This window comes from Cervus canadensis, chromosome 9 (genome assembly GCF_019320065.1).
Source record: "Cervus canadensis isolate Bull #8, Minnesota chromosome 9, ASM1932006v1, whole genome shotgun sequence".
NCBI lineage: Eukaryota > Metazoa > Chordata > Mammalia > Artiodactyla > Cervidae > Cervus > Cervus canadensis.
Window position 1 is genome coordinate 12,339,422 of NC_057394.1, and position 25,108 is coordinate 12,364,529.

A 25,108-nucleotide genomic window follows, 5' to 3' on the forward strand; every position below is an offset into this window, starting at 1 on the left:
AGGATTGAAAATCAATTGTTAGACTTTGGTAGAAGTACAATGAAAAGCGTTCCTTTTGACAGTCCAATGTGGCTACCTAAAACGTATTCTCTTACCTTTAGGGAATCAAAGCAGGCAATTACTCTTCCATTTTCAACCTGGCAGCTTTTGGGGGGGTGGGCGAATTTGCATTCCTCATCAGAGCGGGAGCAGGTTCCTCTCTGGAACTGTCTGCAGACCTCTAACGTCAGCCATTTTGTATCTCTGACAGGGGCAACATTCAAAGCCATGATGAGGAAATAACTGGGATCCTGTTCCTCCCTGTTAAATGACGAAATCAATCCAAGTTCCAATGATTCCAAAACTATTGTTGTGAAAAATTCCACATGTAAGTCTGAAGGTAAGTGATAAATTGCTTAATGAAGTCCAATCCAGGAAACAGAGTGCAGAGAGAATTTATCGGCAGGCAGTCACTCATCAATCAATATGCCCCACTCGAAGACTGCGGGCCGCAATAAAAGCGTGCTCACTGTCATCTCTGACTGCAAACGTCCGAGTCTCCTGATCGTTTCGCAGACAAAACTGTTTTTAATAAAGTGACCTCAATATCATGGCACTCCTTGGGAGAATATTTAGTCCTGACACTCACAGCTATTGATGATGCTGGAAAATAAGCCACTGAGATGTTCAGATCTTAGCAGGATTTCTTTTTCCTTCCACCGTTTAAAATTCTGAAATCAAGCAATTGGCAAAGTCAGACAGTTGAGGTATCTTCATCCACTCGTAAGGTCAGGGTAATGTATATTTGACAGAAAAACAAGATTTGAACAAAAAGCTCCCGGACTTGGTTTCCAGCAAAAGTGACTTCACACAGGCACTTTTAAATCTTGAAGCTGCAAAACATAAATAAGTGGTGAATCAACTATCCTATACTATAAAACATTTCTCAATTAAAAAATAAAATCAACTTACACCCCAACTCAATGGACTCAACACTTCAACAAACTATTTAGCTCTTATCTCGAATTTGCAAAAGTGCAGTTTAGAGCTTTGAGCTTTGAATATAGCAAGAGAAGTTATGCATTAAAAGAGAGAGAGAGAAGAATACGAAACTGCAACCGTATTGCAGAAATGATCCAGGCAGCAGTCCAAAAGTTAGGGATGACTCAAACAGATGAGTGTGGCAGACACAATAATTAGACATTCTGAGACAATTCAATCTAATGTGCTTAATCGCCAAAACAGTGTATTAGAACCGTGGCTTCCAATTAATTTCACATTTAGGCCATTGATTTTATTGTTGAAAATGCTATAAACAATTATTTGGGATGTGTCTCTTCTATATAATAAGGATATTGTCATTCTGGGTGATGTGTGCACTCCTCACCCTATATGTCCTTTCTAGTTTACAGAGGTTTGAGCTTAGAGAGGGATAGGTAGACCACTCCTGATATTATTCTCAGATCTCTCATACTTTCCCTCTACTTTTAATACTTGGTTGATGTTGCTTTCTTCCCTGTTCGTGTTTTTCATTTCCGTTTCCCTAGTGCCTTAGATCAGGGCTATTAGGTCCTCAAAAAATATTTATCGAGCAATTTAGCTGACGACCGACTCACTGACTAAGTGAATGAATGCAAGTTCACTTTACTTTAGTGCAGTTTAGTTTTTAGCAGAGTCACAACTTAAAAATGTTTGGTTCTGCAGAATGCTGGAGTTGAATCACAGACCTACAACAAAAATATGACTGGTCAATTCAGATTTCTAAAATCAACCCATTTAGTTTCTTTTAATATCTCTAAGGATTATGAAATTATAAAAACATTAAAAAATTTAATATTCAGTGCAGCATGAATGAAAGACTAAATATCAGAAGTTGGTCATTTTCATATATTGAATATGCCACAGGCTGCCTTACTTATTCCCTTAGTCTTGATGTCCTTTTAAAAAATTTATAACTAAAAACTTAATGGAGGCTGGAAGTAGGTTATTTAAAATCATCATACACCAAATAAGTTCAGAGAGCAATAATCCTTGAGTGGTTCACAAGTGTTCCCTGAAAGAGTAGGTCTGACCGTCAATTAGGTTTAGTTAACTCCAGGTAAACCAAGCTGAACAAGGCTTACCTGCAATAGGGCTTTTTTCAGCCTTGAATGAGTCTCTGATGGGGGGAGGGCCTGCAATGGCATCTGCCAAGCTTATCTGATTGTGGATCATTTATTAATATTTAGTGGGACATCTCCTGGGACAGGGGGGGAATGCTTCTTCATCACAATCCTTCTCTTACTTGTCAGCAGAAGTGTTTGAATGAGATATAACTGTATGTGCATTGAAGGACATCGGCAACCTGGGAAGCTGTGACACATTCCTAACTTCCAATTGTGAAATATTTGAGGGGCCTGACAGGCTCCTGCTTGTCTGTTTGGCAGCACTGCGTTCCCAGAAGCTAACATTCAACCATCTTAACTTCAAGAGTTTAAGAAGATGAGTTTAATAACCAAGCTGACTCTAGGTCAGGTTTCACCGACCAGCCTGGACCTGCACTCTTAACTCAACCCCCACCTCTAACCCCCATGAGAACAAAGGACGAGTGAAGTGAGGGACAAGGAAACATTTCTGCCAGTGTGTTCAGTGGAGCTGAGGCACCAATAATGTTGGAGACACAGTGAGGGGCTGGATAGCTGGAGTTTATACTTGCAAAATATTTTACAGCATCCCTGAGTCCTAAGGACCTGGGTTTACTGGGGTCACAGAACAACAAAGATGCAGGAGATAGATTCTCTTCCTCAAAGCCATACAGTCTTGGCCAACCCTTCACATGTAGGAAAAGAAACAGGCAAATATGTATTCAAGTACCAATGAATAATTACTCAAGTATTCCTGAAAACCACACTGGAACAACGCTCTTAATCCAGTCCAGTGAATGGGGTACACTTTCGCTACTTTTAGGTAAGAAGACAGTTCCCTGCTCCCACCCCCCACCCTGGGAGAAGCAGAGTGCCATTTCTTTTTTTTTTTTTTTTTTTTTGCCATTTCTTCTACTGTGAAAATCCAATCAGAATTTAGACCATCAGACTCTATCAAGATGAACTTGCTTTTAAAAACAGAGGAGCCAAGTTTCTGATGGCCAGTCCAGTGTAAGTCAAAGATGTACCAGAAAGTGCGTCAGATTGCAAGTAAATATACTGCTATCCTAACTGTTGGTGAATCCACTCTTTCTCCCAGCTTGTTCTGTTTCAATCCTTAAAGTTCCACAACGACTATTATCAAAGATACCACCTCCCTCGGGCCATCACAACCTCCCTCTTCAGGAATGGGTACAGCTAGCAGCTCTGGGAAATGAGGAACTGAGAGCAGATTTAAATCAGGTCAGGGGAGCCCACCGAAGGAGATGGGCAATGATGGGCGAGGATGATACATGGTGGCCAAGGGGCAAGACTAAACTATACGAACACACAGAACAAATTACATCCCGAGTGTACCAGACTGGAGGCTCCAGCGAGGCAGGGTTACTTGTTAGGGCTTCGCTCTTCAATACAGAAGCCACTAGCTACAGATGGTTATGGAACACTTGAGATGTGGCTAGTGCCACTGAGGAACTAAATTTAAATTTTTTATTTCTTCCTAATGTAAGTTTAACTTAAAAACTGATCCTCAGTAATAGTTATTAGAAAACTTTTCAGTATGCTCGGACCAACTATGAATCTACTTTTCAGTTGTAAATTTCACAGAATCTAAATACAGATCAAGTATTAATCTTTCCAATAAAAATCCAGCATCCTAATTGAGATGTGCTCTAAGTATAAAATTGCCCATGGGATTTCTCAGGCAAGAATATTGGAGAGGGCTGCCATTTCTTCCTCCAGGGGATTTTCCCCACCCAGGGATTGAATCTGGAGCTCCTGCATTGCAGGCAGATTCTTTACCGCTGAGCCACCTGGAAACCTCAGGTATAAAATACACACCAATTTCAAGCACTTTTAGTATAAAAAAAAAGAACATGAAAAATCTCAATATTGTTTCATATTTACTACATGGTAAATTGATATTATTAACAAATTAGGTTAAATATTATTATTAAAATTAAACTCACTTGCTTCCTTTCAACTCCTCTCCAAAAAAATTCAGAATTACATATGTAGTTTGCATTATAGTTCTACTCATGTTGTAAGGGTTTTTTCATTTCTTCTATTAGCCAGAGAACTTTCTGGAATGGTGAAAATACCCTGCCCTAAGAGCCAGCTTCTAGTCCTTATATTGCCAAGGCTCCTTCATCTGACCTTGGGTAAGTCAATTTTCTCTGTGATCCAGTTTCTTCCGATGTAAAATGTTGGTAGTTCCTACTTAACTTCACATGGTTGCTGTCATGAAGGACTGATTACAAAAGAAACATAGAGACACTTTGTGAACAGTAAAGTGCTGACCCAGCGCAAGGTGATGAAAGGAGAAGCTGCTCTATCAATATTTATTGAAGAAATCCACTCCCCCAAGCTTCCTCTCTGCAGTGGTTCTCTTATCAATGACCTGGGTCCTGCCTGGGGTGGATCTGCTCCAGGTGTAGCTTCTGAGAGCAAGGCGGTGCCGTGGAGATCACAGAACTGCCTGCAGGGGGCGCTCGCCCGGGGCCGCGTACCCAGAGCGTCCCTCGTTTCTCAGGTGGCCTTCAGTCTGCAGCAGAAGGGAACCCCCAGAGACGGTTCCCCCAAGCACAGATCCCACGGTGTCACTACAAAGGCCTGGGCCTGCTGTCTTCCTCCAGCTGCTGCTAACCCAGAACTGAAGGAGACACTTTTAGGGCCCAGCAGTCACCCTGGGTGTGACGAGGGCCCCCCACCCCACCCCCGGGGTCGCAGTGACGGGGAAGCTAGGTGGCCTGAGGGCTTGGTGAGAACACAGCTTCGGACTGAGCTCCCAGCGCCCCGGGTGAGGGGAAAGGGCGGGGGGCGGCTGGCATCTTCCAGTTCATCTGCCCAGAGGGGCCCCTGTTAAAATGTGTCTGTGGAGAAGCTGCGCATGTGTGCTGGGTCACTTCAGTTCTGTCTCTTTGTGACCCCATGGACTGTAGCCCGCCAGGCTCCTCTGTCCATGGGATTCTCCAGGCAAGAACATGGAGTGGGTTGCCATGCCCTTCTCCAGGGGATCTTCCTGACCCAGGGATCAGACCCAGGGCTCCTGCATTACCATCTGAGACAACAGACTACTATTTTCAAATCCCCAGAGTTCAGTTCCGTGCCTGATATATAGAGCACACTCAACAAATCGTTGTCAGATAAACTCCTGGTCCTCCTCCTGTTCATTTGCACTTTAATATGGACCAAAGTTGGGCTCCCCGGGTGCCCAGTAAGTAAACTCCAGTAAGGAGTCTGCCCTCAATGCAGGAGACCTGGGTCTGATCCCTGGGTCTGGAAGACTGCTTGGAGAAGGGCATAGCAACCCACTCCAGTATTCTTGCCTGGAGAATTCCATGGACTGAGGAGCCTGGAGGGCTACAGTCCACGGGGTCACAAAGAATCAGACACGACTGAGTGAGTAACACATGGACCAAATTCTAACCTAAAGGAATAAGGCTCTGAATAGAGAGTGCCAGTATTATCCTGTAGGAAAATTCCACCAAGTGCCACGGGCTTACCCTGCTGCTGCCAAGTAAGTTGAGGGTGAAGGTGAGAAGATGCCCCAGGGATAAATTATTTGAGCTTCAAAACCCTGAATCCTTAGCCCAAAGGTTTTCAAAGTGTAGTACATGGGCCAGCAGTCCCAGCAGCCTCTGGGAACTTGCTAGAAATGTAGATCCTTGGGTCTCAGCCCAGAGGCCCTGAATCAGAAGTCCTGGGTGTGGGGCCCACCAATCTGTGTTCTAAGCAGCCTTCCAGGACTAACTCTGAAGCGCTCTCAAGTTGGAGAACCACCGGGGCAAGCATTTCTTGCCATCCTCCTGGGTGCCTGGCATCCTCTGGGTTCTGAGGGAACCCAGATGTCTGCTCTGAGTTAATGGCCAGGTCCTGGGGTCACTGATTCCCACACAAACAATTTCAGGAGGGCTGGCTGAGGGCTTCTCCCAGTGGCTGTGTTTCTGATCAGTCAAAACAAAATAAAACTAGATGACACAGCAAACACTTGGGAGATCTGCCCCAGATACGATGTGATTCTATGAGAATTTGAAAAATAGACTATCTCATAGCTTGCGGGTTTTGTTCAGGATGAAGCAGGCCTTTGGTGGGGATAAACAGAGCGTTGTTTCCAGGACCCTTGTCTGAGAGAGGGCCGTCTTAGGGCGCTGGCGGTCCTTGGTGACCAACAGCTGGGTCCCAAGTCCCATAAGGCCAGAACTCTTTACAGAGGGGCCAGCTTCTCTAGACAGCACCAGACATGATGAACATGGACCATCACTGCTGGACCCATCTTCAAAGAAAAGGCAAGACTGAAGTTCAAAAATACCGCAAGAAGGTTCTGTAGTATTTCCTGAAATGCCAGTGGACTTGCTGTTCAATGGCACCGAAGAATCCCAAGCTCTTTTTAGGGTCTTCACTTACACGACACTTCATTTTTCAAAACATATTGAAAACTCTTGTAGGTGTTAGATTTTTCAGAAAGCTGTGACTTTTGACTGTAGGCAAGAATTCGCTGCTCACGTTGGCTTGTTATAGCTGCTCTGTGATGTCATGATGTCACCGGGAGAGTTTAGGTCCTTTCCTCCCCGACCCTGGCGAACTCCCCCCAGGCCACATCCCTCAGACAAGCCCAGGCTGAGGACCCCAGGTGTCCTCGCCTCACCAACACTTTATAGCCAGTTTGTACGTTTCTGAAGGGAAACACATTCATCATGTCCGATCTTGAGCCTTAGATTGATCAAAACGTAAGACCGCCTCAAGGAAAATAGTTGTGTGGCATACAACCCCTCCAGCCGGCTCTTGGTCATCTAAGGTATTTCAGCTGTCTGCCAGACAACGGCCTCCTAGGGAGCTGATTAAAGGATCCTTGCAAAACAAACCGATTTCTGAGTCAGACAGTCAAGGACTCATTATCCATTAAGTAATTTATGGGATGCCTTTAATTTCATTTTGCATAAATCTAATTACAATAAAGAAACCATGTCTCCCAGAGTTTCCTAAATTTTAATGTGGAGAAAATCTTGAGGATTTCCTATTTTTAATCTTTAAATTCTTAAAATACATCATTTAAAAGAATGATTTTTTTTTTCCTTCCTGTGAGTGGCTTGAAATCTGAACATCCCCACCTCTATTTCTGGAGCTTAATTTAAAATAGCTCTCCACGTGTGCACTCCCTTGGTCCTTGACTCAGCGCATCCTGAGTGGGAGATGAAGACGCCCGGGCTGGAGAGGGACCCAGGGCAGCGCCATCTGAAGCAATGGGCTAAGAGCCACTTGACCTCCAGGAGTGGTGTAATCCCACCCTAATCACAGGCCCTGAGAAGAGGTCCCTCCCCACGGGAACCACAGACGACCAATAAAAATACAGAAACCATTGCGGTCCCAACTGCCCAAGCCATATAGGACCTCGCTGACTTTTCCAAGAAAAAGAGTGAAGCCAGCAGCCAAAGTGATTGTCCTTAAAAAGATTGTTGTTTCTAGACACCTTTAAGATTTTTAAAAAATATATTGGAAATGTAAATGAAACGTGCTTTGAAACTCTGGCACGGATTATGGGTAAGAACCAGTCAATCCTAAAGGGAAGCAACCCTGACTGTTCCCTGGAGGGACTGATGCTGAAGCTGAAGCTCTAATATTTTGGCCACCTGATGTGAAGAGCTGACTCACTGGAAAAGACTCTGATGCTGGGAAAGATTGAAGGCAGGAAGAGAAGGGGACGACAGAGAATGAGATGGTTTTATAGCATCACTGACTCAGTGGACATAAGGCTGAGCAAACTCCAGGAGACAGTGAAGGACAGGGCAGCCTGGCCTGCTGCAATCCATGAAGTCACAGTCGGGGACGACTTAGTGACTGAACACACACGTGGGTAAGAATGAAATTTTCAACCCTGGATTCCAGTCAGTTGCTCCTCTGCTTCCCTGAATAGCTGTGAAATGTCACCTAAGCTCTCTGAGCTTTGGTTTCCTTGTTTGGAATCATGAGGATTGAAAACACTGGACTGGCCAAAAAGTTCATTTGGGTTTTTCCATTAACATCAAATGAACTCTTTGGCCAACCAATACGTAAACCATAAATGGATGTACTGTAACCAAAATATAATTAGCAGTATATATGTGGCTTCCCAGGTGGCTCAACAGTAAACCATAAATGGATGTACTGCAACCAAAGTATAATTACTAGTATATTTTAACGACTCTCTGTTTGGTGTCTAACGCTTATCAGCGCTAGATAAGATATATCAACTTACCTTACATCTGTGTTCCTACATACACACAAACACACACACTGGTGGAAAGGACTCCTATTCACTGTTATACATTTTTGCAAAGCAAATGAACTGTAGCTTAAAGAATGTAGAGCCTCTTTCCATGACGGTGGTGCAAAGTACGAAGTCCTTCAGAGAATGTTAGACAACCCTTTGATGGATGGTCTTCAAAAACTAACCCCAAACACTCGTTCATTCTAAGCAGGGCTACCAGTGATGTCTTCATTTCACATGATACTTGTTCTTTTGAACATACTTTCAAATCCACTTCTATGGGGGAAATTAAACACTGGGGCACCCAAGGTCATGCAGTAAGTCAGATAAGCCAACGTTTCATGATAACAGAAATAAAAGGAGAAATTCCCCACTAAAAAGTTTCCTCTTGGACCTGGTATCTTACAGTACAAGTGAAAACTTCATAAAATCCAGAGTTCCTTTTCCTGCACAAACATTTCCAGCCCATTTTCACTGTCATTTCCAGGAATGGGCAGAGAAAAAAATCCCCTCTTCAGTTAGAAAATGAGAGACTTCTAAATATACTCCTGAAACTACAGCTAGATAGAACAGATTCAACACATATTTGTATTCAAATTATGGTGGTTTTTTTTTTTTTTTTTGCTGTGCCTGTGTGTTCTATCTAAACATTTATAATTCAGTTAGGAGCTACTCTCATTAGAATAAAAGCAATTGTATTAGATACCAGTTAAGACTGACAGCATTTACCGGTTTCCTGGAAGTCCAGGACCCCGTGGGTGCAGTCAGTTTAATTACCCAGCCATCTAGGCCTGAAAGCCACGGAATCCTTTGTCAGAACTTCCATTTCCTGCCTTTGGTGGCCTGGACTGCTTTTCACTTGACCCTTTTCCTTTTCTCTCTCTTTCTGTAATTACCAGCCGAAAGCCTCATTCATCTGCCTGTACATGTACAATGCCTTTTGAACAAAATTTTCGTAACATAACTTTTGTTACCAACAGATGAAAATCATACACAATCTAACCAACATACACACATTTAAGAAAAATCAATATATTGTCATAACTGAAATACAACTAAATATCAAAAAAAGTAGAGAAGATTTCTTGAGAGTCCCCTGGACTGCAAGAAGATCCAACCAGTCAATCCTAAAGGAAATCAACTCTGAACATTCATTGGAAAGACTGTTGCTGAAGCTGAAGCTCCAGTACTTTGGCCACCTGATTGGAGGAGCTGACTCACTGGAAAAGACTCTGATGCTGGGAAAGATTGAAGGCAAAAGGAGAAGAGGGCCACGGAGGATGAGATGGTTAGATAGCATCACTGACTCAATGGACACGAATTTGAGCAGACTCCAAGAGACAGTGGAGGACAGAGGAGCTTGGCGTGCTGCAGTCCACGGAATCTCAAAGAGTCGGACACGACTTAGCGACTGAACAGCAACAAAGCTATTTGTAAAATAAATGTGTGTTTTAGAATGTCCAAGCTTAGACACAAGTATATTAGAAAACAGAATGAAGTGGTGGATATCCACGACTTATCTTGTGTGATGGGCACACAAATGCAAACTGATGTAGGTGTGACAGGTGATGTGGCTTTTCAGAATGCCAAACAATTCCTGTCAAAGTTCCTAACAAGTTCAAGAACAATCTTGCCTCAATTTACATAGTTGCATTCTCAAAAAATTCAGTTCTATCGACTGTCCAAAAAATAAAAAATTAGAAAAAAACACTCGTGCAAATATGTGAAACAGAGTTAAGATCTTGACCCAGATTGCCCAGAATAGCATTTTTACTTATGTGAATGTCTAGCTGTACACTCAGCACTCACTAGATACAGACTAGCTTTTCAATCCCACAGAGTCATATCCATTGCAAGATGTCAAAATCCATTACTTCCACACATTACATTCCAGAGATGTTGCCTGGTCATTAGGACGATGAGGGAATAATGCTCCTTTAAATTTCCAAGGTTCTCTATAGGGGGCAGTGCTATCTCCACTGATGATAGTGCTGAGTAGGTCTGACTAAGTAGACTCCATTATAAAATATCAGGATCATTAGTAATGTAGATATTGGGGAGCGCTTGAGATCTAGACAAATCCCCAGCTGGTGGATCACTTAGGATGCATTAGAATTAGAAGAGCTCACAGGTGGTGAAGTTGGTTGGTGATTCGAGCAAGGGTCCAGGAGAAAAGGAACAATTCAGGCCCAAAGTTATACCAGTGGGAGAGAATCTGCCTGCCAATACCGGAGACACAGGAAAATCACTGGGTCTGGAAGATCCCCTGCAGGAGGGAATGGCTGAAGTATTCTTGTCTGGAGAATTCCATGGACAGAGGAGCCTGCGGGATTGGGAGTGAGCAATGCAGGGAAGGGAACTGTCAAAGAGGACTTCAAAATGCGGGTCCCAGGACTTCAAAAGGCCCTGCCCAGGAGGAAGGATGTCAGGGAGAGGAGGCAGATTGGAAACCGAGGCATAGAGGTCGTGGTCATGTGTATATAGCTGGAATTACTATTCATAGAAATGATAGCTAACACCACAGAATGGCTAAAATTAGAGAGAAAACAGAAATACTTATAACGATATTTACATCTGTGTGTATAATCTAGGAGGGGCTTCCCAGGTGGCGCTAGTGGTAAAGAACCCATCTGCCAATGCAGGAAATGTAAGAGACACAGGTTCAATCTCTGGGTCAGGAAGATCCCCTGGAGAAGAAAATGGCAACCCACTCCAGTATTCTTGCCTGGAGATCCCCACAGACAGAGAAGCCTGGCGGGTTACAGTCCATGAGGTCTCAAAGAGTCGGACATGACTGAACCGACTTAGCACACGCATATATGTAGGAGAGAAAAAGGAAAGATTTGGACAGGGTCAAAGACACTTTGTTCAGTTATTTAAAGATGACAGAAAGAAGAGGAGCAGGTGAAACCAGAAGAAAAGAGTAACAAAAAGACAAAGGGTTTTCTGAATAGTGTTACATCCAGGTGCCGGGAGAGACATGCAGTTTCAGGGTGGACTGAGCAGTCAAAAATATTAAGTGCCATGAGATCAAGGGTGTGTGGACAACTGGCGGTGGTGGATGTCACCGCTGACTCTGCAGGTAGCAGTTTAGCACGGGAGGAGGGGGTGCTGGGAAATGAGGTGCTCAGTGTCTGGGGCTCCCCAGAGTACCTGGGGCTGCAAGAACATCATGGAGCAGCCAGGAGAGCTCTGGACTCCGGTGCACAGTGGGCAGATGGCCCTTGATCACCTGTGGGCTCCTGGGGAAGCGACCTTTGTGAATCTGAGATCTGCTCACAGCATCGTAAGGCCCTCCTCTGTGGAGCCCCAGCAGAGAGGCAAGAACCTGCTTCTCCACCACTCTCCCCCGTTTCCTTACTCTTCTGAGTGGAAAGAGAAGAAACACAACAGGAGCATGGGAAAATGGCAGGATGGGGGTATGGGCCAGAAGAGGCACCCAAAGGAGGAGCAGAGACTTGGGCACTGGCCAGGGTGGAATGGGGGGCTCTGAGACTGGGGCAAAGGGAAGCAGGGAGCAAGGGCAGCAGGCTGGTCTCCAGCTGGAGGGCAGGCAGATGGAGTGTGGTAGTTCTTGCTATGGCCCCTATATCTCAGTCTGTGAAGAGATGTGGTACAGGCTGAGACAGGCTGAGGTAGGGCTTGAGATGTCCCCCAAGGGCAGAGAGATAAAGCCCAGGAAGCACCACTTCAGTGCAACAGCGTGAACTTGTTCTGAAATACATGATTTCTCCACCTGCCCTCGGCAACCTGAGAGCAGGAGCAGAGACAGGATGCTGCCAAGTTCCTGATGTGATACTGCATCAGTCCTACCCCCTCACTCCAGCTCACCCTGCTTTATTCCCTTCCAAAGTCCTGTTTCTTGTCTGACACTCAACATATTTACTTACCTATCTGCTCAAGCTCTCCCCCAAGCACAATGTGAGGTCTCTGAGGGCAGGGTCTGTCTGTATCCCTGCCATCTAGGGCAACATCAAAACTTCAAGACAGGGCAAGTACACAATAAATATTTGCTGAATAAGTGAAAGGCTGAATAGACAAATAAGTAAGAACATACTACGCAGCTCACAGTTTGTACCGCCTGTATGGCTTGCTTTGTTCCATCTTCATGATGTGATTTGAAACATCCCTCAGCCACTGTTGTTCTTGCTGTTAGCTCTCTGGGACTCTGATTTCTTAGCTTTAAAAACGAGAGGGCGCAACAATTTCTCAGGCCACTTCTGCCCTTAACGTTCTGTGATTGCACAGTGATTGGCAAGGCTGATTTAAGGAGAAATGTATTTTTAGGAACTCTTCTGGAAATCTTATCAGCCCGGCTGGGTTTGGCCTAGATTTGTTAGCTGGCCGTTTGAGCCCAGGGATCTAACAGGAGCAATGGCGTGTGTGTGTGTTGGTGGAGGGGTAGGGAGGGGTGGGGAGGGGAGAATAGAGGGGAAGGGGGGGTCTTTGGGGAGCTCATTGTGTTCCTGCACCAGAGTTCAGATTCAAGGGGGCTCTGTGCAGGCTCTGTACTCAGCACCCAGGAAGGAGCAGATGTTAAACACTGCAGCCCCAGGCTGCAGAAAGCACACAGATCTAGGTCTCGGGATCCCAGAGGTTTAGGTCTTCTTCTTCATGTCTTCTCTTCCACAAGAACAGCACGTAGAGTGCTACCATGCACTGGGAACTCAGCAACACTCCCAGGCCTGCCTTCAAGGTGTGTTGGTGGGAGCTGCTCTGCTCTCAGACCTCAAGGAGGGGTCTGGAACTTTCTGAATGGGAGCACTACTGGTTCCTGAAGGCTCTCAGCAAAAAAAAAAGAAAAGATTGCTACAAGTGGAAGTGAATTTATTTCTTGGTAAGACTGGGCTCCAAGAGACCCTGGTATTTCCAGCAGGTGAAGGTCCAGTTTTTTGAGCCACATGGAGCTTCCCAGGTAGTGCTTGTGGAAAAGAACTTGCCTAAAAGTGAAGGAGACACTTAAGGGACACAGGTTCATTCCCTGGGTTTGGAAGATCCCCTGGAGGAGGGCACAGCAACCCACTCCAGTACTCTTGCCTGGAGAATGGCATGGACAGAGGAGCCTAGCAGGCTACAATGCATGGAGTTGCCAAGAGTTGGACACGACTGATGCAACTTAGCATGCATGCAGGGACCATCAACACAGGATACCCTGGGGGTAAACACTCTGAAGGCAAACTAGAGACAGCAGATTTTCCTCTGCCCTGGTCCCCTTAAGTAATGGGCATTGCTAGGTGCCCATTCTTCGTGATATTTGCAAGCCGGTGTTGAATATATCCCAGGGAGGTTCTGCTGGGAAGATCCTCCCAGCCCACCAACTTCTTTTCACTTCCAATCACATCCCACTAACTTCGGGGAATACAATCACAGAACCAGACACAGGGGTTATCTGGATTGGATGTTCCTAGGGTTCAGAAGGCCCCAGAAGGATGCAGAATGCTACTCATCTTTTTTTTGAGCCCTGTGGGAAAGATACCAGCAGGGTCAGGCATGCAGGTGATGGTATCTCATCACTATTTAACCCCCCAAAACTTTTCCCTGCAGAGCACCATTTGATTTCAGCTGAACAACCAAACCCAGGAATTCAGGATCAGGGAGAGATCAATCTATTCAAATAAGATTTTAATTTTGTTGTCATTTCACTCACCCCAGAAGTTTAAAAAAAAAAAAAATCAATTTCCTGCCACACTTTTCAAAGTCGCCATTGATAAGGCATGACTCAAGTCCCAAGTACAAAGCAGGTGACAAAAGACGGTGGGAGTCAACAGCTCCTCTTATCTTTCAGGAAATTGAGCTAACTGCTAGAATCGAAATGGACAACAAATACTTACTGCGCTTACAACCTGGGGTACTGAGTAATACAAAAAAATGGGCCAATCTGGCAACCAAAGGGATATTCTATAAAAACGTCCAGCACGCTGAGGCATTGTCGGGGGTGACAACTGCTAATTGCTGGAGGGAGGTGGCATCGCTCACGACTTGTTAAAGCCATCCTTCCTCCTTCTGCTGCGCTCCGCCCAGACAGGGCACTCCTTGGAGGCTAATCACCACTGTGGCTCTGCTTCCCCGCTGCCGCCAGTTGTCATCATTTCTAAGCAACGTCACCCTGTTCTGCGTCACCATGGCAACAGCGGGCCACCACTCGGAGGAGTGCCACGGGGAGATGGGGAGAGGAAAAAACGGGTCACGTGCCGAACCGCTCCCAGTCACGGGCCACTTCTGGGGTGGCAAGGGTGCTTCTTCCCATTTTATGGAAGGGGAGACTGAGGCGCAGACAAAGGCCCTCTTGCCTTCCTGGGAATGGAGGAGCAAACCGCCAAACCTCAGGACCACATCTTGCAAGGCTCTATGCTCCCTTGCCAACGTGGCGGTCGCTCAGTCATTCGACAAACGAGCAAGCAAACACCAGGCAGGGTGGGTGCTTTGGTATTTTGTAGGTGAACCAAGAACTCCTTAGGCATCTGTTTCAATGTATGAACACTAATCATTGCTCTCTTAACTACATATTTTGCACATTATTTTCCAGACATACAGGTTTTATTTAAATGTAAGTAGTTTTGCTTTGGGAGAAGGCAATGGCACCCCACTCCAGTACTCTTGCCTGGAAAATCCCATGGAGGGAGGAGCCACGACTGAACGACTTCACTTTCACTTTTCACTTTCATGCATTGGAGAAGGAAATGGCAACCCACGCCAGTGTCCTTGCCTGGAGAATCCCAGGGATGGAGGAGCCTGGTGGGCTGCCGTCTGTGGGGTCGCACAGAGTCGGACACGACTGAAGTGACTTAGCAGCAACAGCAGTTTTGCGTTCCCAGCTCTACCCAAGCTGTGGACTTCCCTCAGTTCCTCAGTTCTTCTCTGCCCTTGCATTTCTTTCCAAAACAGATCCATTTCCCTTTAGGTGTTTTTTTAAGAGGTGTACTGCTGAGTCGGAAAATTAATAACCTGGTATAACCTGTGATACCACCCTCACGACAAGCTCTCAAGTTACCTGTTCATTATTTTTCAAAATGATTTTATCACCTGCGTTCCCATGTGCATGCTTCAATTGCTCTTCTAACGCTGGTTATTCCTGAAACCAGCCTGACCTCCTTCTCAAAGAGAACCAGTGGCTTTGAATCAAACCAAATGTGACAAGATAAAATAAGAGAGAGGAAAAAAAAAAAAGGTGGAGTCTGAATAATACCTTCTCTGATACGCAGATCATCCCATGACTACCCACTTAACAGTCTTTGCCTATTCCAGTACCCAAAATCGTTTTTTTGGTTATTAACACTATGTATAAAAAAGCAACTTGACCACGAAGTAAAGCTTTTACAATTAAAATATTATTTTCCTAATGCGGTCTCTTTCTAACAGAGGTGAAATTGGAAATAATTTTTATGATGACAATAAAACTTTATGTGTAGACGTAAATGGGGTTTTGCTTATTGCAATGGGTCTTCCTGGCAGCAATCAGAATGTCTTTCTCAGGACTGAACATCAGTGTGCATCTAAGGGAGACACGGATGGTTTACCCAAATCCACGATGCTGAGTCAAAGACATTGCAGCTTACACAACCACGTGCCCTTGAGCCTGTCTTTAAAATGCAGACTTCCTTTGCCCCATTCCTTTGTTGCCAAGACTCTACTGATCAGCTGTCCATGAAAGCATTTGGAAGACTGAATGCAGGACACCAGTGTCAGGATTTCATTCCCCGGGGCCTTCCTGAACGATGGTGGGAAGATGACCACTGATGCCAGAAACTTCGGTGAAGGCCAGTGGCAATCCTGCAGCACTGGCCAGAGATGAGCCTGTCTGCACCACTTTTCCCAGGAAGAATGACTCAGCAGCACAAACATTTATTAATCCTGGCTCCAGGCTCTTCCCTGGGCCCGGCGCTATAACTCCTCGTCAGTTCTAACAGCTATTCCCAGGTCTCATCTAGCTTCTCAAATGGTAGTTCCGATATGTCCAAAGAAAGCTGATAAAAAAGATCCCTGGCCCCAGGCCAGCAGTTTGAAGGGTTCCCTCTCGCTCATCTTGCTGCTACTGCTGCTGCTAAGTTGCTCCAGTTCTGTCCGACTCTTTGCAACCTCATGGACTGCATGTAGCCCATCAGGCTCCTCAGTCCATGGGATTCTCCAGGCAAGAATACTGGAGTGGGTTGCCATGCCCTGCTGCAGGGGATCTTCCTGACCCAGGAATTGAACCTGCATCTCCTGAGGCTCCTGCATTGGCAGGTGGCTTCTTTACGGCTAGCACCACCTGGGAAGCCCTCTTACTTAAGTGGATGCTTTAGGTTACCCAAAGGTGACCTTCAGAAAGAGAAGCACTCTGCTTACCATGCGTCAGAAAGAAGATGGAGTGATTGAATGCACAAGTCCCTGGGTAGAGTATGGACCAACTATGAATAATTAGCTCAGCTCTCCTCATTACCCACCCAAAACACAGCTAGTTCATCAGATTCCAGGCAGTTTCTAGAAGGAAAGGGCAACCAGCATCTCTTTTTCCAAAGTGGAAAAGTATAAAAAGAGTCTCTGAAATGTACTTGCCTGCCCTTTGGGAGTAGCCTAATTGCCTAATTGTTAGAAAATGGGTAGGGCTGGGAGTCAGAAGAGCTTTTGCACAGTGACATGTGAGCCAGGAGATTTGGGGGTGAGTTTACTCAGTCATAAAAAAACCACCAAGCAGTGCTTTCCAAACTGGGGTGTGAGCAGCTACGAGGCCAAAGGTAAACATGTAGCATAGTTTATGGAAACATCGATTTTACTTTAAAAATTTGGGGGTAAAAGGGGTGAGTCATTTAAAGTTACTTTTAAATATTAGAACATACATATACAGGCTTCCCTGGTGGCTCAGATGGTAAAGAATCTGCCTGCAAGAGACTCAGGTTCAATCCCTGGGTTGGGAAGATCCCCTGGAGAAGGGAATGGCTATCAACTCCAGTATTCTTGCCTGGAAAATCCAACAGACAGATGAGCCTGGTGGGCTACAGGCAATGGGGTTGCAAAGGGTTGACATGACTGAGCAATTAACACATACACACAGAGAAGACAAGATTTCGAAGACTTCAAATAAATAAGGAGACTTGTTCTGTCAGTCCTTCTAAGCCTCAGGAGACCAACTCCTCTCTCCTCTGCTATCATGATGCCTCAATGGAAAAACTTGAGAAATACTGAAGGACAGGGTCTCCTGGGCTGATGCTTCTACTTTTAACATCTAGGGACTGTGTTTCTTGCCTAGTAGTGAGAGCAATCTTTTTTTTTTTTTTTGTGAGAGCAATCTTTAGGGACCTGTGATCCAGTGGGGTTTGGTTTGTTAACTGCAGCAGGAACACAAAGTTCATTGCAGCTAAAGATTTCATCTGAATCACTAACACTCCTCAAATAAAATAATGCTTCTTCAGGCCATTCACCTGCCTAAAATGATCATGGGGGTGTACTCTGGACTTAGTGATACCTTTGGGGCTTGGCAATCTAATGTACCAATGAATATACTACATCAGAGCTGGTCAAAAGCACTTGGACTGTTCATGTCACTGAAAAGTGGTATCCATTGCATTTCCACTGCAATTTGCTCACTTGGACAAGAGACAATCTTGCTTTAAGAAATCCATCAAATTAACTATTTTTCTTAGGAATTTACATTATGACTAAGGATAATATGGTAATGAAAAAGCAGATTTGGAATTGCAGATCATTTTATATCCCCACACGTATAAGAATTAAACATGATAGAATGGGGGACTAGGTTTAAGGTCAAAAGAAGTCAAAATGCAAGTTTAAATAAAATGTTTAGACTGAAAAAGTATTTTCAAAATAGAGGCATATGTTTTTCAGAGGCTATTATAGAGATAAGTTAGAGTAAGTTAATAATGTTAGTTTTTATCTTAAATTTTTATAACCAAAATTTTCATCAGCTACTTATTCCTGATATTTGCTAAATGCCTTCCTTTCCGATCATAATGTAACAAAATCCTCCATCATGCTTCAAAAATTGGAATTTTCTTTTCAGATTTCTAGGTGTGAATTGTGATTTATTTTTCAAAGGGAAATCATAAATGTTAACAAATTTAGAAATGATTCAGTGTTACAACATTTTAATCTAGATATCTAAATGCTTCTTTCTCAGCAACATTTATCAACCAAAATTCTATATGCTTGAAAAAATTGTATTGGAAAACCCCTAAGAAAAAAATCTAGCACATTTTCTAGAATGTAAACTTCTTAAAAAAAAACACTATCTGATAATTTCTGTAATAAGTATAAAAAGAAGTACAATGTAATTGCAAAAAAGAAAATTTTTGTGCATCATTATTCCTTAAAGGGAGGGTTAGCTTAAGGATTTTTTCTAATGAGAGTGAAAACTAGTAAACTTGGAATACATTTAATTTCCTTGGTAACAAAGGAACAAGATCCACAAGTGATGGTAGCTTTTACTCAGCTGTCAGAGGTGTTTCTATCTCAAAAACATGAAGTTTTAACTCATAAGGAATCTTTAGAATATAACATGAACTTATTGTTTCCACTTGATATCATTTAATCAAGTCATGAACTTTTGAGGGTACACTACTATGAACAGAACTATATATCCCTAATAAGTCTAAGCTGAGATTCCCTATGGTTGGGATGAGTAGTTTTCATTTCTTTTCTTTAATTACAAGATTCAATAAATATCTGTTGAGTAGATAAATGAATAGATGGATAAATGGGACAAAACAAAAAAACATGATTCTCTTTATTTTAAATGTATATATCAGTTATATTTTCTATAAAGCAGGAAACTTCTGTGCACTCTAAATGTACTAGCCTGAACTGTGTTTTTAATACATCAAAACTAATATTTATGAGATGTGTAAGGGTCTGAACTTTCAGTTAGCAAGATGAAATATCTACTGCTGGTCGCATTATTAGTTGAAAATTCTCTGGAGAAGCCTGCATTCATAGCAGGATATAAAATAAAGAGAAACATCTGTCACTAACTATTTGCTTTTAAGAAGTTTCAGAAGATCAGTTGTTCAAAATTTTTAAACAGTCAGGAAACAGTGCAGCCGATACCCTAATATGTAACAGGAATATATGGCATAACTATTGGAAAAGAAGAGAAAATGTCATCATTATCTTCAGATGATATGATTATATACCTAGAAAATCCAAGAGAATTAAATTTAATTCTCACTAGGAAAAAGTGAGTTCTGTTGAGCTGCCAGAAATGAGATAACGAAATAGAGTTAAATGGAACCAATAGTCTTCTTGTTCTCCAGCACAGCAATAATCACGTAGAATACATAAAAGAAAAATATATCATTTATAATAGCTACATAAAACAAATGGGAATAATGCTAACTGAAAATGTTTTAGACAGATATAAAAATTAACAAACTATCTGGAGATATAAAGTAATAAGTGAATAAAATGGAGAGAGATTTCTAGATTAGTGTTCTTATCATTTAAGAATATTAGATCTTACAAAATTATAGATTCAACATAATTTTAATAAAATATTAAAAGAATTTTTTGTTGCTGGAAGAGGTTATTATGATTATGGGAAAGAACTTAAAAATGATTTTGAAATTTATCTGAAGAAGAAATAGATGACAGAAGAGAAATTTCTGAAAAAGAATCACAGTATATGGAATTGGCACTAGTAGATAGATACATATGCTATTAATCTAAAACAATCAGAATAGTTTGTTACTAATGAAGGAATAGATAGCTAAATCAATGAAATTGACTAAAAGTATCTTAAGAGAGACCCCAGTTCACCAAGAACTCAAGATTCAAGCTAAGTACTGCACATGGGAAAAGATGCCTTATTCGTATTGAAAAAGGTTTAGAAAAATTGAAGAGAAAAAATTAATTTGTAAACTTGTACCATCCCTCAAAATAAATTTTATGTTGATTTGATTAAAAAGGGTAATCCACAAAATGGCAAAAGAAAATATAGGTGAATCATTCAGCAATAACAGGCAGGCATATCTTTTGAAGAATTAAAAAAACAACGTATACAAAGAAAACAAAACAGAACAACACAAAGCTCGATCTTTTATGGTTTCAATTGGTGATGACGTGAAGCTTCTGGTTCAGTGTCAACTTGAGCACAAGTAGTTATTTAATGTCCCTCGCAAAATCCTTAGTAAAATAACTAAAGGTTGATTTAAGAAATGGGGAAAGAGAAAACTTTCAGCAGGGTTAGAAACAAGGAAAGTGTATCAGCCACATGTTTTGAAGTCTGTGCTACCACTAGTTATACTGAAAACACCCAGCTTTTGCCCAGGAGTTATATTAAACCAAAAAACAACAGGTCAATGATCTGATTTCCTTGAGCCATAGAAACAGCGACAGCAGTGAGGCCTGGCCAGGTTGGATACTTCGCATACAGGCTGAGTATTCGGCAAAGCTGGGTAGACAGAAGTAACCCCCATAACAAGAAACCGAGCAGAGAGGACATATCCCTCCCCGGCACCCTCTGACCAAGCCTGAGCGGACTTCATTCAAGATGAATAAATGAATTAGAAAAAAAACAAGCAAAAAAACTAGACTTGTAAGGAAGATCCAACATGAGACCAATGGAAAGATTTTTCACACTAAAAAGAAGACCAAGATGGAATGCTCAAGGTTTATCATAAAAAAGTGAGAAATATTAAGATACCATCTTGCTTTGTGTTTTCAGTAAAGCTGAGTAAAATTCATGCTTTCTTCATGGACATATGAACTAAAAAAGGAAAGATGGGAAGAAAAGACAACAGACTGAACTTAAGAGGGACTGAGAGCTATCCAGAAATAAAAATAGTAGTTGGTTGACGTAAGAAAGGAATCTGAGTAAACCAACATTTCAATAGCAGATTAAAAAAAACCCAAAAAACCTAATTTTATGTACTGAAGAGTTCTGTCAGTGTACAAAATGGGTCAATGAATGAGGTGGAGGATACACCAGACGTATTCATACAACATGCTGAAAGAGGAAAACGAAAATGATCAGAAAGCTAGTGACAGCTATGGAGGTTGGAAAACAAAGATCCAACCTAAGAACTACTAATGCCTTAGAGAGAGAGAGGAAGAAACGAAATAGGAGCGATACTTAAAAGGTACAGGTAACAAAGCCTTGGGAGGTTCAGAAAGGAACTGAGAAAGAAGATCCAAAGAGAATTTGGTGCTTGAGGCAAAGCAACAAAAAGCCTGTGAACATCCTAGCAATTACGGAGATAAAGGGAGATTTCTAAAATTATTAGCCTTTCTGCCCCCCCCCCCCCCCAAAGAGTTAGCTACAAATGAACTCATTGGCTTCTGACTTCTCTTGGGCAGTACAAAACACTAATAAAAGTCAATAGAAACATCTCTACTGAATTTTCAGTGAAAAATGTATTACTCCAAATAAATACACTCAATCATATCCTAGTTCCTGCCAGAAAGTGAAAAATATTCTCAAATATATACTGGATCAAAAACTATAGCAGTTCCCATGAATACCACTAGAGCTAGATTCTGAAGGAAGAAAATCAGGCATTGGGATTAAATATTTATGTATTAGGATGTTAATCACTGCATGATTTATGAGAACAAACAATTAGTTTGCTTAAACAACGCAAATGTTAAGTGAGAGGAAATGCTAAATAAATGATGGTATCGTCATATCATCAGACATTAAGCAGCTCTTAATAACCATGTTTTCTAACCATGTAGAATATCAGATCCAAACACTTCTCGTGTGATATAAATGTTTTATATTTTTTCTTTAGGAAGCAAATGTTCTATTACCAGAAAACAAAACAAAAAATATTTCAAGACAAAAATTCTAAAAATGCCCCCTGGGCTTTTATGCTTGCAAACATCTCACTTCCTGAACAATAGGTCAAATGTTATGAAAATCTAGGGACAATCATGTATAAATGCAGGTACACTTCCCAGCCCGAACAGCCTCAAATGCTAGAAAGTAGCAAGATCGGGAAATTACATTCTTTTGCTAAGTCTGGACATACTTTCATGATTGTGAACTTTGCTCAGTTAGATGAGATAATAAGCATATCATATATCGTAGTCTGTTGTCCAAGTTGATCAGCAGAAATTATAATAATCAGTGTTACTGAAAAATAAGTCACAAGGTAAAATACAGTTTAGTATTTCAACAACTTGATGTTAATTTGAATAATTCAAACTCACAGTGAGTGGGTGGTGGTAGAGGGGCTGGCCAACTTTAAAGAAAAGAGACTAAAGGAAAGAATGAACAGAGTGACAATGGCTTGCAAATTGCAGCTTTCCAATAATAGTAAAATTTGCATAGCACTTTTCATAGAACTTGGGAATAAAAATGTTACATTATAAAACTGCTGGTTATTACTTCTAATAATAAGACATAACTAATGGAAAATTAACCACTAAGGCACCAAATGAGACAGTTTAAGCATGACATTTAGGCTATGGCTCCACTGTCTCATTACCTCCTTTGATTCGATAGGATTTTAGATAAAAAGAGAGGGGTTTCTAAGGAAAAAAAGGTATCTGAATTTTACTTTTCTTAATAGCAGCAGTGAACGTAGAGATTGTTTTTGTGTTTCAAATGGCTAAAGATATTGGGCTACGGTTTGGTCTCTTTGGGGACTTGGAGCATGCATTTTTAGAAGGACTAGCTAAGGTTTGGAATGAAACATGAGTCTGCGGTATCAGGGACCCATAATCACTGTCTCACGCTTTAATCAACTAAGCTATTCAACCATGTACACGAGCGTCAAACATGACTATGAAATGTTATGGGGAGTAAATTGTTATGCAAAGAATAAATAATTACACGTTAAATCCAGGAGTAATAAATATGGGAAGAAATATTTGCCAAGAAACATTGTTTCCAGTGCAACATTAAAAGTAAAACAAGACTGTCTGATGATAGAATATTTTAGGTTGAGAAAGTGTGATGAAGGATTTGCGATATATGTTTTGATTGAAACTAAATGTGTTCTAGGTATGGGTCCACCTAGGTTTGGGGGTAAAAGTTACAAGCAGAGCAATCGGTCAGCAGATCCAAAATATTAAACTGCTTATAAACTATTTAAAACAAAAATAATGCCACTAAATCAAAACATGATTAAAATACAGGGGGGCATTGTTAATTGCTTTTTAAAGCTATCTGACTTTATGAATGAACTGAAGGAAACATCTAGAGTTCTAAACATTTTTCATATAAGCAACACCGCTGCCTCAAAATCCACAATACTTTATATTTGAACTCACAGATGCAAATCCCAAAATGTATCATTAACTTTAACTGATTAACGAGAAACAGATACAAGAGAAATGATGCCTTCCTTAAGAGCTCTGAGAATAACCATAGTCACATTCTTCTAGAATGAAAAGCTAGAGGTTTTCTGTCCTAGACCTTAGAATTCCTGGACCCTCTTTCAAAAGACAATCCAATCAAAAGACAATCTGGAATTTTAAAAATCAGGGCAGCAAACTATTTTAAAGGAAAAACAAATAGCGTGTTCTCTGAGGGCTTCTGTATTAACATATAGCCAGGATTCAGGTTCCTGTTCCTCCTAATATTGGTGAACATAAAAAACAGAATAAAGCAGATGGCAGTCTTTAATGAATCATCTTTTTAAAAAAGACATGGTGGGCAATCTTAAAGCTCTCTTCATGTCTTAGTGAAAAGCCTCAATATAATTATTCTCATTAATATCATCAGCTGTCATTTACATAGAATTTTATCTAGTGAATAAAGTGCTTCCAGCATGCACTATCTCATTAAATTTCAGACGTGGACAATAGGTACTCAAAGGGTTGGTTGGGAGACTCTCAGCCTGCACAAAAAGAAAGATTTCCAATTACGAGTTTCATTATTTAGGCTACTCAACACTGTCTTCCCCAGATTATCAAATATCAGTCTCATTGTGACCCCATAAGTATTCGGATTCACGACTGCCCCCGTGCTATTTACAGAACAGCAATAAGTATATTAAGAAAATCTACTGGCTTTGCGATAAAGCTGACTGTAACCAGCTCATAAAGCTGGTATCTGTGTCCTTCAGCAGGAAGGAAAAAATCCCGTCTGGGGGAGAGCCTGTCCTGTGGTGTGGTTCAGTACAATAGCTCTCTTTTTCTTTACAGGGTCAAAAATTCAGCAAAAGAAATTAATAAAAAGCCTTCTCAGATTAAAAAAAAAAAAAAAAAAAAACCTCTCTCTACCGCCAACCCTACTACCCCCCCACCAGAAGATAGAGACAGAGAATTTTAGAAACAGGAGTTTATTCAGAGTGCTTAACTCAAAGCAGACTTCCCCTGGATTAGAAGTGCAATTTACATACTGTATAAAATGTCAGGATGATATTCTGGTTCCTTATACACACTGCTGATTTTATTGTATACTTTACAGTCTTTTCCTCCTATAAAAATTTCCCCTTTCGAGGTTTAGATCATTTTCTAACATAAAGAGTAGGCATTCACATTTTTCTTTTTGAAATAATGAGGCAAAGTGGTTCGCCATAAACATTTGAAGTTCAACAGGCATTGGCCCATGAATATATATGTATATATATGAATATGTGTATGTATAGGCAGATAAAGAGAAATAATAGTAACCAACATTGATTGAGGGCTCTCAAAATGCTAAAGCTCTAAAATTCTTATTAGTCAATGCCTGAAATATCACTGCCAAAGTCCTGTTTGAAAGTTGGGATAAGTGGTTATGTTTAAACTTTGAACTCCAAACAGAAATTTCAGCCAGTTTTAGAGGCTGGTTGCAATTTAAGTTCCATATTGAACTAACAGTCTAAATGCTCTAAACCTC

The 25,108-nt window shown here is 41.8% G+C and overlaps 1 protein-coding gene across 7 annotated transcripts in view; it reads right to left on the reverse strand.

Annotated features, from left to right (window-relative positions):
- MBNL2 (muscleblind like splicing regulator 2) overlaps positions 1-25,108 on the reverse strand; it is a 164,822-nt gene that overhangs the window by 114,128 nt on the left and 25,586 nt on the right. For all 7 annotated transcript variants that reach the window (XM_043477896.1, XM_043477894.1, XM_043477899.1 and 4 more), the window contains exon 2: positions 96-872. In XM_043477896.1, coding sequence (XP_043333831.1) covers positions 96-269 — 174 coding nt within the window. In that variant the 5' untranslated portion in view covers positions 270-872. The remainder of the gene's footprint in view (positions 1-95; positions 873-25,108) is intronic.